The 16,349-nt window shown below is 38.0% G+C and overlaps 1 protein-coding gene across 1 annotated transcript in view; it reads left to right on the plus strand.

Moving 5' to 3' along the window:
* smg7 (SMG7 nonsense mediated mRNA decay factor) overlaps nucleotides 1-16,349 on the plus strand; it is a 78,244-nt gene that overhangs the window by 41,349 nt on the left and 20,546 nt on the right. The window contains exons 12-17 of the mRNA XM_020527607.2: nucleotides 2,685-3,111; nucleotides 7,623-7,767; nucleotides 10,372-10,718; nucleotides 11,538-11,802; nucleotides 13,712-13,821; nucleotides 15,270-15,419. Coding sequence (XP_020383196.2) covers nucleotides 2,685-3,111; nucleotides 7,623-7,767; nucleotides 10,372-10,718; nucleotides 11,538-11,802; nucleotides 13,712-13,821; nucleotides 15,270-15,419 — 1,444 coding nt within the window. The remainder of the gene's footprint in view (nucleotides 1-2,684; nucleotides 3,112-7,622; nucleotides 7,768-10,371; nucleotides 10,719-11,537; nucleotides 11,803-13,711; nucleotides 13,822-15,269; nucleotides 15,420-16,349) is intronic.

The following is a 16,349-nucleotide window of genomic DNA, read 5'->3' on the forward strand; positions in this document are numbered from 1 at the left end:
GTGAAGCCAGACTTTTCAGGTGAAGCCAGACTTTTCAGGTGAAGCCAATATTGGAACAAGTTGGCAGAAAATCTGCATCTAATCTTCAGCAAAGAAGTCTAATGTAGGATGCACACAGATAGAAGAAACTAAGCTTGATTTTTTTTTTTTTCTGAAGAAGGGTCTAGGCCCGAAACGTCAGCTTTCCTGCTCCTGAAATGCTGCCTGGCCTGCTGTGTTCATCCAGCTCCACACCTTGTTATACCACTAATACTTTACAGTTTTAACAAGTTGGTTAAATCTCATTGCCCTTTGACATTGAGGCACTCTTGCTTTTACTTAAAGGGGTTTATTGTGCTGTTGCAGTGTTGGAATTAAAAATATCTCAGCACTACAGGTTGAATAAGTCTTTCAGTAAATCCCCAAAGTTTTGTAGGGAATTTTACAGACTACATAAAATAAAAACAAGCTTGTTAAACAAAAGAATGGAGGTAGACCATTCAGCCCTCGGGCATGTTTGTCCATTCAGTTAGAAAATGGCTAACCTCTTTCTCAACCGTCTAGAAATTTTGATTCTGAAAAACTTAAACATTGTTGTCTAAGAAACCTCTGTCAACCTTTTTAAATTTCAAATTGACCTATCTTCCATGGAAGAAGGTTCCAGATTTTTACTACGTTTCTTGTGAAACAGTGCTCCCTGATTCCCACCTGATTGGTCTAGCTCCAATTTTAATATTGGTTCAGATTCTCCAATGGCTACACAGGTGTTTCTGCAACACAGATGGAAGTTGCACACAGGGATTTTTTTGAAACCCCATGTGACAGATTCCAAGAGACTTGCCTGGGAAATTGAAGATTCTACCAGGCAATTCCACTATACCTGGAACCCTCCAAAACTATCTGTTTAAATCAGAATTTGGACGGTTCAGCGGCAGTTCAGAAAATAGTCATTCGGGAAAAGTTAGACTATTAAAACGAATATAATTCCTGAGTAACTATAAAACTGACACTCTGACGTTTACCCCACATGCACCCCTAAATTACACCACTTCCAGACCCCTTACATCTCTCAGACCTTGAACTGCTCCCCCACTTACCCACCCCTAACATCCTAATAGTCATAGAGCTGTACAGCATGGAAACAGATATCCTAAATTAATCTAGGCCTATATCCCTCTAAACCCTTCCTATTCACACCCATCCAGATAGTTTTAAATGTTGTAATTGTATCAGCTCCTCCACTTCCTCTGGCAGCTCGTTCCACACACGCACCATCCTCTGTGTGAAAAAAACCCCCTTAGGTCCCTCTTAAATCTTCTCCCTCTCACCTTAAACCCATGCCCTCTAGTTTTGGACTCCACTACCCTGGGGTGAAAAAAACCTTGGCTATTCACCCTATCCATACTCCTCATGATTTTATAACCTCTGTAAGGTCACCCCTCAGCCTCTGACACTCCAGGGAAAATAGCTCCCGTTAGCTCAAATTCTCCAACCCTGGCAACATCCTTGTAAGTCTTTTCTGAATCCTTTCAAGTTTCACAAAATCCTTCCTGCAACAGGGAGACCAGAAGTGAACACAGTATTCCAAAAGTGGCCTAACCAATGTCCTGTACAGCTGCGACATGACCTCTTAGCTCTTATACTCAATGCACTGACCAATAAAGGCAAGCATACCAAACGCCTTTTTCACTATCCTGTCTACCTGGGACTCCACTTACAAGGAACAATGGACCTGCACACCAAGGTCTCTTTCTTCAGCAGCGCAGCTGGTCAATGGCCTCCATTCTGATAAGTAAACAAACCTCCAGCACCGCCCTCTGTCTTCTACCTTCGAGCCAGTTCTGCATTCGGATGGCTAATTCTCCCCGTATTCCACGTGATCTAACCTTGCTGACCAATCTACCATGAGGAACCTTGTTGAACGGCTTACTGAAATCTGTATAGATCACGTCCACCACTTTGCTGTCTTCAGTCCTCTTCGTCACTTCTTCAAAAAACTCAATCAAGTTGGTGAGACACGATTTCCCACACACAAAGCCATGTTGTCTATCCCTAATCTCAAATCCTGCTTCCAGTGGACCCAACATCCCTGCTGTTATGTCATCCTTCCCACCCCACCCTCTCAAGACACACTCACTCACTTGGCCCCCTTGCCACCCAACCAACCTTGTCCCTCACCCCCTCATTTAGCTTACCTACTTACCCTTTCACAGGAGCTGTTAATGTGTCTGTCTGAGAAAATGGACTTTTAAATCATAGTATGACAGCTGATTGCTGTGAGAAAGGGGCATGTTTTGTCTCTCCTTCACTGTCTGGCACTGTGAGGGGCCTGTCAAGCTTAAAGTACAGGTTTCCGATTCTGAAGGAGCCCTGATCAAAATCTTGTGTCAGAAATGTCAAGCTCTCTCTTTATTTAACAAAGGAACAGAATGGCGATCTCTGTATGATTGTCGCTCCTCAGAAAATCCTGCCTAGAATATCCCTTTGTTTTGGACTGTCAGTCACAGGAAATAATTTCTCTCTATTTGCCCTATCAAAGCATCTTAAACACAACTAACTCACTCCTTATTCTTCTACACATTTTGTTGGGAGGGGTGGGGTGTGGAGAAACTTATGAACAAATTATCTTAACAATGTAACCCTTTTGGCATTCCTAAAGCATGTTCTGTGCAAGTATTTGTTCACAATGTATATTACTTTCTCAGACTTATCCAGAGCAGAATTGAAGAAGGAAAACTACTGTTTGTAACTGACATCCCAGAGCTGGTTAATGAGGATTCTTCTGAATTAAAGGATAGTCTGATCTTGCTGGAACCACCCTTTTCAGAACCTAGCAGCATTGAGATTAGTCAGGGTCTAAAATCCGTCTTGTCTTCAGGCAAGACTCAGAGTAACAGTTCAGAAAGTGGTGAAAAACTGGTTACGTTCAAGGAGAATATTAAACCACGAGAACAGAATCGGAATCACCATCCGAAAGAAGGCATGAAGGAAAGATGGGACTATAACAAAGGAAATGATATTGCAAACAAAATGGATGTAAAACGAGACAGCAATAAGAGAAAGACTGAACCAAAGAAAAACAACCAGGACAAAAATCTGGAACATGCACGGAAACAGAATGTGGCAGTGCAGGTAGGGAGCTACTTCTTGATTTTGGAATCTATTTACTTTGTGATGTAAGCTGAATCTTCAATTTACAGTGATTGCTGTTAAATGTGCTTTGAAAATTTAAAAGCAGTACATGGGATGTGAGATGAAAACCAAAACCAATTGGACTTTAATGGATGTGAGCAATCATATTTACCTCAGCTGTTTTGAAAGAGAAACATCTAAGTATACTAGAAAGAGAAATATGCATTTAGGCTGCATAAATTACAAGGTAGCACTCTTTCTGAAGTGCATGCATTGTTGTGTAGACAAAAATAGCTACCAGTTGAGAGTGTGAATTGCGGATTGAAGGATGACTGGCCCAGATTATTGTGATTGGGATCTTTTAGGTTTACTTGAGCAGCTAGGACTTTAATTCCTTGATCAAAAGGAGGCATCTTGGGTTGTGCAGGACTCCCTTAGTTCAACATGAAGGTGTTAAACTAGATTATATGCTGAAGGTTTGCAGTAAAACTTCTGAGATACGTGTGCTAACATGCATGTTTCTTAAATTGTTCTTTAATTTTAATTACTTTTTAGACAAATGGATGCTAAGATACATTGGCGGTGTTGAAAGTAGATTTAAAGTATTGGTGCCTGATGCTGGTCTCATTAAAATGCCATAAATCGTGAGACTGTTGTTTGCTAATTAATATGGTTGTCTCCTCATAACTTTTATTAAAATTTACTTTCATGAGTTTTAAAAATGTATTAATGAAGTCTAATGATCTAGAACTTAATGCTGAAACTTAAAAGTGGCAGCAGGGAGACACCAGGGGAATGTATTCTGAAGTAAGTTCTGGATCAGAATTTAGTAATATTAGCAGAGACCTACTCTTTTATATACAAAGTCTGCTTCTAAGTATCCTCTGAAGTGTTATGGATTAGAAACATAAACATTTTAGGAATATTTTAGGCTTGCTTTCTAAAATGTTGTGAACTCCCCATCTGTGTTGATACCCTAGTTATTTACCACGAGTGGACAAATCTCACCTTTTAAAAGGTCTTATTAGAATTGTACTTTGTAAATTGTTCTTGATTTTCAGTTTTTATGCGCTTCCAATGCACTCTTTTGCCATTGCATTTTAAGAGTGGTGCATTGTTACAGTGTCTAGGAAGATGCATTGCAGTATGTAGACATAAAAAGGCAAAGGGAAGTGATCAGTAACCTGCTGACTCCATTTCATTTATCTTTGTTTATGCCATAAAAATAGATCTATAAATAGTATTTTTTAATTTTATATTTCTGCAGGTAGCATAAGTTGTACTGCAAATGTGATGTGAAAAGTTTATGAAAGATTTTTTGCAAACAATCCAAACCTCTGAATTTAAAATTTGACTACGTGCTCTATTCTAGTCTCATCCTGAGGGGCAAAGATAACCATGTTAATTTTTCTCTCCTACCAACTCCAAGTCTTCCTGAAACTTTTCCTTACCACATCCAACCATTAGGTGTGAGAAACTGAGTTCTACTTTCTATTTTAACCTGCTTACTGCCTCTGAGTTGTCAGGCTGCTAATGTAATTTTGCATTTTGGATGAGCCAGTGTTTACTAAGGTTAAATAATGGTAAGACTCGGGGCTGGCACATCAAAATTTGCAGCAAGGTGAAAATTTAGTATATGTATGAAACTCAAATGAGAAAGTTTTGTCATGTGCTGGATTTCTGAACATCCAGTAGCTGAAATCTGCATCTTTCTTTCTGACCTGAAAGACCAGTTTTGATAAAAATTGAAACTGCCTCGCTTGTGAGTAGAATGCTGTTTCTGATCTTCGGGCAGCCTTGTGATTTTGGTGGGCTTTTAAGTAACCCATCAAGTCTTCCCCACTCAACAACTATCAGTTTCTTGCTAAGACTCTTCCTATTAAGAGCAGGACTGCCAGAGTGGTAATTGGAGAAGCAACAGATACCAGAAAGAGACAGTTGCTGTAGAAATCACTGATTCTGTCACTCCTACCCTGGTTACTCCAGTTGTTCCAACCACGAATTTGGGGCAGGAGTACAAATCTCTCCTGGACTGAGGTGGAACTCATCAAGTCAGTTATTGCTCTGGATGTGCAAGATTCTCTGTTCCTGTACCTGGGACCATTCTTTAGGTTTAAGATGATTCCACGCAGCTTTTTGAACTTAATGGATAGGAGTGATAGTTAAAGCTGTGAGAGAGATGATATATTGTTGGGGAATTTGATCTATCTCATTTGAACAATATAGAATCAAACTGAAACTTGGATGTGCTGGTTGTTGTCTACAGCATAGACCCACTGAATTAGTTAAGATTTGTCAGTTCAGCAGTTGAATCTGGAATCTTCCTGACTTTGTGTAGGTTGCTAGATTGTGAGGATCATGACGACTACCCTTATGTAAATAAACCTGTTGTGGTTGGTGGTGAGACAGTAACAAATAAGAAGAAAAGCATCCATATGCAAAAATTCATTTGCTTTGTTACAAGCTAACAAAAATACTAATGCCTGCCTGATTTCTATTTCATTGAGTCAGATGTCTGGTCTTGAGATGAATCTGATCTTGGATTATTTTTATAACTTGGAAATTGGCTTCAGAATCCAAATTTGGAATAAAATATAAAAGAACTAAGGAAGTATTGTGAACAGAATTGACTCAATGGGACTGTCTCCCCTTGTAAATAGTGATCAGAGACTTTCCAGATGGCAATTTCAGTTCAAGCGGTGACACCTTACTCCTTTTTCTTTTGAAGCTTCTCTGTGTATGATGTACATAATCCAGCAAGGTCATGTTATGTTGTTAGTGTCGACCTCATCCTGTACCAACTGCATGGAGAACTAGTATGTTAACATCGGTGGACGCTTTGGTGACTTGGAAAGTAGCAAATATAAAACTTCTGTGCAGAAACATGGCAGATAAACTAAAGTTTGGGACAATATGAAGGTGTTCACTTTGGGAGGAAGAATAAGAAGAAGTGTTAATTAAATGTAGAATAACTGCAAGATACAGAAATACATCGGAATCTAGGGATCTAGTGTATGAGTTATTGAATTTAATGGGTTGATAGTGTTTCGAGTCCGATATGACTCTTCAGAACTGAAAGGGGCTAGAAAATTGTTTTTTTTTTTAATGCTGTTGACAGAGGGAAAGGAGATGAGGATGCTCAGAGCAGTAGACAGTGTGCACGAGTGGTAAAGTAGAGATTGAGATGTAACATAGCAGCCTTTCACACATTTTACTTTTTTCTCACTCTCTGCCTTGAGTAGCTTTCTTTTGTGGTCCACCATGGTAGGATTGCCTTTGCTCTTTTTTCAATCTGATTGCAACCAATCACTTCCAGAAATTGTATTCTTTCTATCTTTGCATCATTTGGAGACCACCCAAGGTTTTATTCTTGATCCCTTTTCCCCTTTTATCCACATGCTGCCCTTAGCAATGTCACCAACTGGCTGTTAATGTCATATAGTGCCATTTCTTTACAGTTGCGGGGTTAAAACTCTTCCGGGCAACACTATCGGTATATCTGCATCACAAGGATTGAGGTGGTTCGTGAAGTTAGCTTACCACCACTTTGTCAAGCCAATTAGATGGGCAATACATTGCTGGCCATGTCCACACACTTAGGTCGACAAACAAATTGGGGGGCGAAAAAATAGTTTTTCTTAAAGTAGCAACTACGCGGTTCTAACACAATGTTCAAAGTGTTTGTGTTATTAAAATACTACCATACCAGAATTACAGAATATGTATCTGATGTCATCAGAGGAATAAATAGTCTTTACTAGCCTGATATGTTAGGAAGCCTCTTTCACTACCCAACTGTTGAATGGCAAGCATTGATATGGTTTGCCAAGTGAAGAAGAGGTACTATGCTTTTTATTTCGATTAAACGGAATAATTAACTGAGGCCACCATAGAACCCGGTTTCTTGGTGCTTTAGTGGGATCCTTGTGATTGTATAAGGATGTGATGTCAATTGAACTTTTATTTGGTGTTATTACTTGTGCAGAGCAAAGTGTTACACTGTATATGAATTTGACGTTGGTGTTAGTAAAAGACAAGTTTTATTTATGGAACATAAACTCTAAGGTGACCAGTTTTGTCATTTGTCACTGTCTTGGGGTGTATCTCTGGATTATTACTGGGGCACTTGAATTTATATTCTGATATCCATGACATTTATGCTCCATAAACATAATCTTGATCTGGTTGGCCAGGAGATAATGAAAGATCCTTTCTGGAACTGAAGGATATGCCTTCAGGTGTTTTGAAGGTGTGCATGGATTGGAGTTCCAGACTAAGGTAATACAGAAGACTGAATTGTGGCATAATCTATTGAACAAGTGATTTAAGATTTTATGATCTTTTGTACTAGCTGTGGTACTCTACTTTATGACCGTGTCAGCTGAGTGCATGTTTTGAGGTTTGCACTATTTATATCCTGTCCAGTAAATTTAGGAAAAATTAGAACTTGAGTCAGAATATGAGGGTGTACTTTGGATTATGGATTTCAGTTTATAACTTGCATTCATCAGGTAAAAACTCAGACAGATTTGAGAAAAACCCCTGTATCGGAGGCGAGGAAAACACCAGTGACCCAGTCACAAAACCAAACCAGCACCTCTCAGTTCATCCCCATCCATCATCCAGGAGCATTTCCTCCTCTTCCTAGCCGGCCAGGTGAGTGTGTTTACATATTTAAATTTGGAAATATTAATGCAAAAGCTGGTTTTTCAGGCCTTGCAGTAGTTATCTATGGCTCTGTATTTTGTATCAGATCTTTTTGTTTTAAATTGATTCCAATGTTGACCATTTTAAAAACTGATCTGAGGATGGATTCTTACAAGGTTAATGCACTGTGCTATTTAGTTAGCTCTCAACCAACAATTGGTGTGTAGTGTTCTGACCCACTTGATTTTCCTGAATTTGCCCCATGTACAAAGTATGCTCAAGTTCCTATTGTGGCTGTGGGAGCTCAGCAGGGGCATAGTAAGTCACATAAGCGTCCTCCAAATTTTACTTGGATAGATGTGTCTCTTGTTAAGTGCATGTGGCCATTGTGACAATGAAATTATTAATAAAATAGCTCCTTTTTATTTAGATTTTGCAGAAGTTGTTTAGGTAACACAATGTGCAGCCAAATCAGTGCCTAACACAACTGTGGAGGCAAGAATAATCAAGCAATGGAGTGACAGGATACTCCAACTCTGAATTTGAAATGCAATGATGACAAGGAGGGTGCTCCATGTCCACAGCACAACATTACAAGATACCTAGTATAAGGGGTTTTGCTAACAGTTACTAGTGAGTTCTGTGCCTCTGATTTAGCTGTAGATTTCACTGCTCTTAAGTTTGACTGTCTACTACCCTGTAACCTAGATTGCCAGTTTTGCATTGTCATGGAAAATGTTGATGAAAGGTGGCAGTCTTTTGGTGTAATCTGACCCTTGCTTCCCTTCATTCCTTGCTCTTCCTCCGGCCTCCAAAAGCATTAATAATAAAGATTTCAGTGAGCAAATCCATTATTTTATATTCTTAAGATGTTGTAAACATAAAATTATATAGTTGGGTAAATGGCAAGTCACCTCTGGTATAAATAAGGAATGCTTAGTCACATAAACATAATTTGCCGGTCTTCTTTCATTCCAGGGTCAAATGTGTCTACAGTGACCCACTCTGCCCTTTGAAGCATCCACTGCTGTCATCTTAGAAGCAACACTAATTGGCCCATCCTCTTTCACTAGATAACCCACCAGCACACCAACTAGGATCTAATCTCAAACCTCCTTTCATTCCCACTCACCCCAATTATTATTGCTTCTTTAGACCTTGTCAGCAAATTAATGTCACTGCAACTCCTGCATTTCTCAAGATGACTGTTTGTTTACTTTAGATTCTTGCATTGATATTCAGATTTTTACTGAAACTTGATCTATGCATTGTGACACCTTGTTTCTTACTGAAACCCCACTTTGAATATAATTGCCTCCATTTGAGCTGCTGAACTACTGTAGTGAAAGTATGTGAAAGCGAAAGCTGAAATGTAAGAAAAAAATGAAATGCTGTTTTATGCTTTGTTACAAATGTCACCCACAAACACTTTGCATTTTAATGGTGCAAAAGGAGGCCATTCAATCCACCGTGTTATGAGCCAGCTTTCCAAATAAGCATTGACTTTGTGCCTTTTTTCCCGTAACTGTAGACATTGTTTAAATTCACAAATGAGGGGACTGTCGAAGTCAATCCCAGTGTCCCAAGAGTCCAAAGCCCTCCCATCTGTACCTCTAGCCATGCATTCATCTGTCCAATTGTCCTATGTGCACATATACTTGAGCCTAAGACTAGGAGTAATATGAAGGTTACCACTTTTGATGTCTGGTTTGTTAACTTTCTATCCCTGGATTCTGAATGCAGGACAAAATTCTCTTTCCTATCTCTTTTTAAATAAGGGAGCATTTCTTCACTTCCCACAATTTACCAAATACCCAGCACTCTTGTTCAGGTAGTGCTCAGTGCTAAGTCAGACTGACATGCTATATTTATATGCTTTAAAACTAAAGAGTTAGCTTAACCCTAGTTATAGAAAAACAGTTCAATCTAACTTCCTTAATTAACCAACTACAGCTGTTGCACAGTGGGTAGTTTGTATGCCCTGCTGAGATCCATGGCCCCTGAATTCAAATGCAACTTTGAGTCAAATCTTAACTGTTAGATGTTAAATTCAAACAAATTTTTATTTTTGGTTTGAAAGTTCAACACCTCAAATTCCCTGCACTCCATTCAAGCCATGCACATTCAGATTAAATTTGATAGAGATGTACAAAATTGTGACAGGTTTACATAAGGTACACCAGGTAAATAACCTGTTCCCATTCACTGATGTTTGAAAGACTGGGGGCACAGATTTTAAGATTTTGAACAAGCAATACAGGGAGAATATGGGAAAGAGCCTTTTTACGTCAGGAGAGGAATTGACCTAGAACTTGCTGCTGCAATGCTACTGGAAGCAGAAACAGTTAATGATTTACAATGAAAGGTTAAATGGCACTCGAACAAAATAAACTTACAAGTTTACAGAGATCAAGCATGGGAATGCAGTTGATTGGGTTGCTCCACAGAGAGCCAACTGAGACTCCCTATGCTGAGTAGCCGCCTCCTTTGCCATCAATTGCTAACTAACTCTAATAAGCAGCATGCTGTTATTTCTTTAATTGCTGATTAGGATTCATATGCATGCTGAATCATAGTTCTGCCGTGCCTGGTAATAGTGTTTTGTTATTACAGGGTTCCCTCCACCTCCCTATCTTGTGTCACCACCAGTTACTTTCCAGATGACACCTGGCTATACCTTTCCACCTGGAGTCTCCATACCAGGACCCTTCCTCCAAGCCACTAGTCACCCACAGTCAGGAAACCAGGTGCCTGGTGGAAAGCAGTCTCATGTCCCTTATAGCCAGCAGAGACCATCAGGGCAAGGGCCAATTAACCAAGGGCCCCAACAACAACAACCTCAGCAACATCAGGTTCCCCAGTCCCAATCACAGCTTCAGGTTCAAGTTGTGAATCAACAGTCCCCAACTAAGGCAACACAGCAACTGGGAAAGAATCAACACCATCTGGGACCTCAGCAGGTAAGACAAATGTGACAAATTCTAAAAAGTTGATTGATTTAAAATAAAATTTAAATCAAAAGATAATATGCAGTTTTTACTTTGAAAGCTTTCTGTCTTTCCTGTCTGAGCATTTGTGAATGCATATGTGATGCCATCATTCTAGTGACCCAAAATAGTCTGTTTGAATTAGAATTTCTCTGTCTCCCTGATTGTTATCTCTGCCATTCTCCTTGAGAAGAGTTCTGCATGTACACTAACAAGCTTGTTATATAAAGTAGTATTAAAAATGCTACTGAATCAATAGTGATGGTTCAGATGATGCCATTTTGTTTTGTTGCATTTATCACATGAAGCCCATAACTACTGCTTTAATTGTATTATCTACCGCTGTTGCAAAATATTAAAAACCTATTTTTCGGTGCTAATATTGATTTGCCAGTCTGCTTTGAACATTGTCTACCTGTTTAAGTATACTTCTGTTACAAATCTATTTTTGTGGAAACACAGTGGGTCTGATAATTGGCTAGTGTCCTCAATTTCTAAATTTGAACCTCAGCGAAATAACATTTTGTCTTTTGAAATTAATACAAGATGCAAAACTTAAGTCACTTTGATAGAAAAACTTGAGTCATCAAGAGTCTGGTATTTTACGTTGAGCACCATAGGATGGAAAACATTGTGTCCCAGCATTGTATCATGTATAAATTAGTTTGTGTCTTCGTGACCTCTGTCAGGTAGTGTATAGATAAACTTTCTAATTCCATTAAGTGCTCCTGCAGACTAGGTAATCAATCTTTGATTACTTGCAATTAAAATATTATCTTTTCTCTTGTTGAGTATTTGCAGGCTGATCAGACCAACCAGCTTTGGAATCAACATCATCATGCGGTCTCCTCTCAGCATCAGAAGACATCAATCCAGATGTCTTTGAAACAGCAACCCTATTACATGCATCAGGACCCATTAAAGCTGTTTGAAAAGTCACTTCAGCAACAATCGCAGCAAGTCCAGATGGAAAAGAACCTGAAGGCTTTCCCTATGGAACCATTTACCCCTAATCCTTCAGATGTGCAGAAATTGCAGGACTTTGCATGGGACTATGGTATGCTGACTAGATTTGATTATTCCTTGAGATAAATGCTCTGATGTTTGGAATTCTTGATCTCATCATGAATGTCTCGGATTCAGTCCCATGCTCTTTGAGTTACTTGGTCCCTCTGGGATGGTAGGGCACTGCAATTGCAGTGTACATCTGTGGTAAAGAGTACAAAATCGATCTGGGTTCCTGCTGTGATTTCTACGTAATAACTCATCTATAAAATCTTGCATATGTAGAAATGTGATCGGACTGTTCAGTAATTCGTACTTTCACCTCTTTTTGTTCTTGTCAGACAACCAGCTAAGGCTTAATGTTACAGTTTAGCATTAAAGTTGATGCAGTACAAAAAGTTCTGCCTTAATGCCTCCAGTAGAGGAGAAATAAATTTTTTGTGGAATGGAACCAGCTGTATTGAGATTGTCTACAGCACGGTGTGTTGCACTGCCCATTGACTAGAAAACATTAGGTTGATATGCCTTCTATTTGTCATGATAGATGGAACATTTGGTATAGTGTTCAGAAATGTAAATTTTGCTTCTTTCTGAATCTGATTTCTCCTTTATTTTAAATAATCTTTTTCTGTCTTACACTTGTATTGCAAGTCTGCTTTGCTTTTAAAAAAGTCTTCCCTAGGATGCTCGTCACTGTCTTATGTTAAATGCTTCATTATTTAATGAATTAAATTCCATTATTTTCTGTAGAATAAAATTTTTACTTATTCCTTAAACTGCCATGTCCCTTGAATGTTCCAAATGTTTTTGTTCATGCCTAGTATTGCTATTTGAATCCCTAAATTAGCTGCATTTGCCCTTATTCCTTTTATATTCTAGCTTAATATAGTCAGTTTGAAGTTTTATTGCAGCCCTAATTAAAAGCGATATTAATATTTCTTGCACTCAATTCTTATTGTGTTTTAGTTATGTTAGTTTTGCTCATTTTCTGCTTTCTGAAAGTGTACCCGTAAGTCTATTGGGGCATCAGAACCTTAAAAGCTTTCTGGCTTCAACCTTGCTTACCAAACGTTAGTACCAAAGATTCAATCCAATCAAATCAATAAAGAGCAATGTTTGATTAACTGACACACAAATGAATTTTTAATTTTGCTTTTTCTACTTTCTTGGTTAATGTCCAAGTGATAGCAGTTCCCATGAAATTTAATGCTTCTGGGTTTGCAAAGGAAAGCAACATTTATTTACATTTATAAAATGTCCAAATTGAAGCTGGGGCACATGCTTGAAAACTGGAGAGATTGAGACTATTAGGGTTGTATTCACTGGAGTTTAGAAGAATGAGGGGTATCTCATTGAAACCTTTAAAATTCTAACAGGACTAGACAGATTAGATGCAGGAAGGATGTTACCGATGATGGTGGTGAGAGTCCAGAATTGGGGGTCATTGCTTAAAGATAAGGGATAAACTTTTCCAGATGAGATGAGCAAAAATTTCTTCACCCAGGGAGTGGTGAGCCCTTGGAATTCACTACACAAAGTAGTTAAGGCCAAACCATTGCACTTTCAAGAAGCAGATAGATATAGCTCTTGAGACTAAAGGAATCCATGCGATATGAGGGGAGGGCAGGATTACGGTTTTTAGCATGATCATATTGAGTGACAACGCAGACTTGAGAAGTCAGATGGCCTACTCCTACTCCTCCTTTCTTTGTCTATGCCTGTATGAATTTTGGAAGGAGAGGAACCAAAGCATTTTAATCTTGAAATTAAAAAGTTTAGTAAGAAAAAGTAAAGTGAAAAGTAAAGAATAAATTACATGGATCTTAAAAATTAGTATTATTAGAGTTCCATTTTTGAATAGAGTGTGGATGAGATGATAGATATAGGTAATATATGAAACGGGATAGGCATATTGGACCTGTCTGGATATTTTTGTCTCAATGTTTATATTCTTCTGTCAGAAATGCGGCATATTATGGGACCTCAACTGAGTAATGATCGTATGGTGAAACGACAGCCAGGGGTATTTCGAACAGATCAAGATAGCATGTCTAGAATGCAGTCGTATGAGGTAAGTTGTAAATAAATGGAAATGAGCATAGTTTAGTACATCATGAAACTCTGATAACAACATGCATGTATGATAGCTGTTTTGATTTCATTTCACCAAAGCTTATTCTCATTAATTTATGCCATAGGAATTTTTATATTTATTATGCTGCAGAAATATTTAGATTCAGCTCAACATATTGGGATTTTTAATCTTCACTGCTGACTTGTTCTTTTATATAGGAAAGTATGCTTTTCCAGATTTGACCAACCTGGTTAAACAGTGGAGTTTAAGATATAGAGGTGAAGAGCTGGATGAACACAGCAGGCCAAGCAGCATCAATGACGGCCTGCTGTGTTCATCCAGCTCTACACCTTGTTATCTCAGATTCTCCAGCATCGGCAGTTCCTACTATCTCTGTAACGAGTTTAAGATAACTTTATTTGTGAAAATAAACTATTTGGAAAAGGCATATGGGGAATTGGAAGTCCCTTAATTCTTAGCACAGTGGGACATGTGAATTAAAATGATGTATCTAAAGTATTATTTGACATATTTCTTTGGTGATTTAATGTGTTTGGATTTGTTCTGTTTTGCTGTTAATGTTAAGTTTTTAGAAATAACTTTTTGAGTTTGTTTTCTCTAAATATTATTCCAGTTAGACTGTAATAATATTACAAGCTAAGATAACTAACCTTCAAGTTATACTGGCTAATAAGTGATACTTGTCACCATTCTGTAATATAGCGTAATCTTCAAGCAGCATCCTTATTTGCTCATCTCCATCTTGTTCTGCACCTGTCCTATTCTACTTGCTACATTTTGTGCACTTTCACATAATTTGACATCCAAAGCCGCCTCATTATTTTATTGTAAATTACGGATCTTTACATCAGCTATTCACTAATACAGTTAAGTACATTAATTAGTCCTGTTCAGTGGTTTGAGTGACACATCTGTAAATATCTTGTTAGAAATATTTCACCACTTTTTAATATTGATCCTTTTAAAAGTAGAACTATTTAAACATGGAATGAAGTAAGGTTAGTTTGTAGCTGTGTTTGTAAAAATAAGGATTAGTGAGTTAATACTATAGTTAGAATTTCTCATAAATGCCATTTAAATTGGGTGAATGATGTACTTGGAAAATATTTTTACTCCATATTTTCCATTATATGCTTGTAAGAATTATTTTGTTTTGTCCCAGAAGACTGACTGTTAGTATTGTACTTTAAATCACTCAAAACTCTATTGGGACTTTGTGTGTTAACTTCAGTTTCAGTGCTTCTCAGCAATTTCTATCCCCTCCAGTAAATTCCCAGCCATAGATAAATTACATTTTGCTAGGAGTCTTTATTGATGAATACATTTTCAGTATTTTTAATTCTGAAGCCAGCGCTAAGACTTTGTTTACTTTTGTTTCCTATCTCTGAGTATTCTTTCTTCCTCTGTTCCTCTTCTGTCTGTAGGATGCCAAGAGCTCACCTCTGTTGCCTCCTGATCTGTTAAAAAGTATTGCTGACTTTGAGGAGGAGGAAGAGCTGGCTTTTTCCAAACCCCATGATTTCTACCAGGCCTTGACTAGCCCTCTTTGCAGTACTTCGGGGCGAGGTTTCTTTGTATGTACTTAAACTTTGATCTTCTGTTTTCTGACTTTTACCATAAAACAAAATTCATATATGGTAGTTATTTAAGCAGCAAATCAGTAAATTACTTCATGCTGCTTACTCCGTTGTGTTCTTCATTTAATGTTGCAAGCAAATGACTTAGACCATATTTGGCTGTTTTGTGTTTTATTTTTGAGGACACAGTTACACTTCAAAGCCCATTGTTTATTTTGGTACAGGTCACCATTGCAGACTGATGAAGTTACAATAAAATTCACATTTTTTAGGATTGACAGTTTGAAAGGATCTGTTTTGGTGGTAAATCCATTACAAGTCTTAATTGAAATAAGTCATGTTAATAAATGTGTAACTTCACGTTCATGACAGCACATTTGTGTTGATGCTACCAACAAAGAGTTGCCTAGGAGAGAGATTTTTGGAGCTCCAAATCTATAGCAGTTTTGAAGAAAAATGTGAAAATTAGGAGGGTGGAAAAACAAACTAAGGATAAAAACAAATACCATCCAAGTCAGTAATGGAGGCTGCCTGGAACCAGGTGGCAGTGTTTAAAGAAAACAACAAGGCCAAAAATCACACTAGTATTTTGGAAGAGTGTTGAATTTGAAAAGTATATTTCCAAAAAGGCGCACAAAGAAAAGTTGTGAAAGTAGAACTCAATAAGATTTCCATAGTTGAGTAATTGATATGAATTGTTGTTACAGACATTACACGTCAGGAGTGTTAGCACAAAAATAATAAGAAATTCTATGACCTGTCTATAAAACCTAAGCATGATGAAGATATGTGAATCCATTGGAAACAGTTCAGGGAAGGTTTACTAAACTAAATAGGGAATGAGCAAGTTGCCTTATGAGGAAAGGGGTGGGAAGGCTAGACTTTATTTGCTGAAGTTGAAAAGAATAAGAGACAAGTTGAATTAAA

Source organism: Rhincodon typus, chromosome 10 (assembly GCF_021869965.1).
Source record: "Rhincodon typus isolate 14 chromosome 10, sRhiTyp1.1, whole genome shotgun sequence".
Taxonomy (NCBI): domain Eukaryota; kingdom Metazoa; phylum Chordata; class Chondrichthyes; order Orectolobiformes; family Rhincodontidae; genus Rhincodon; species Rhincodon typus.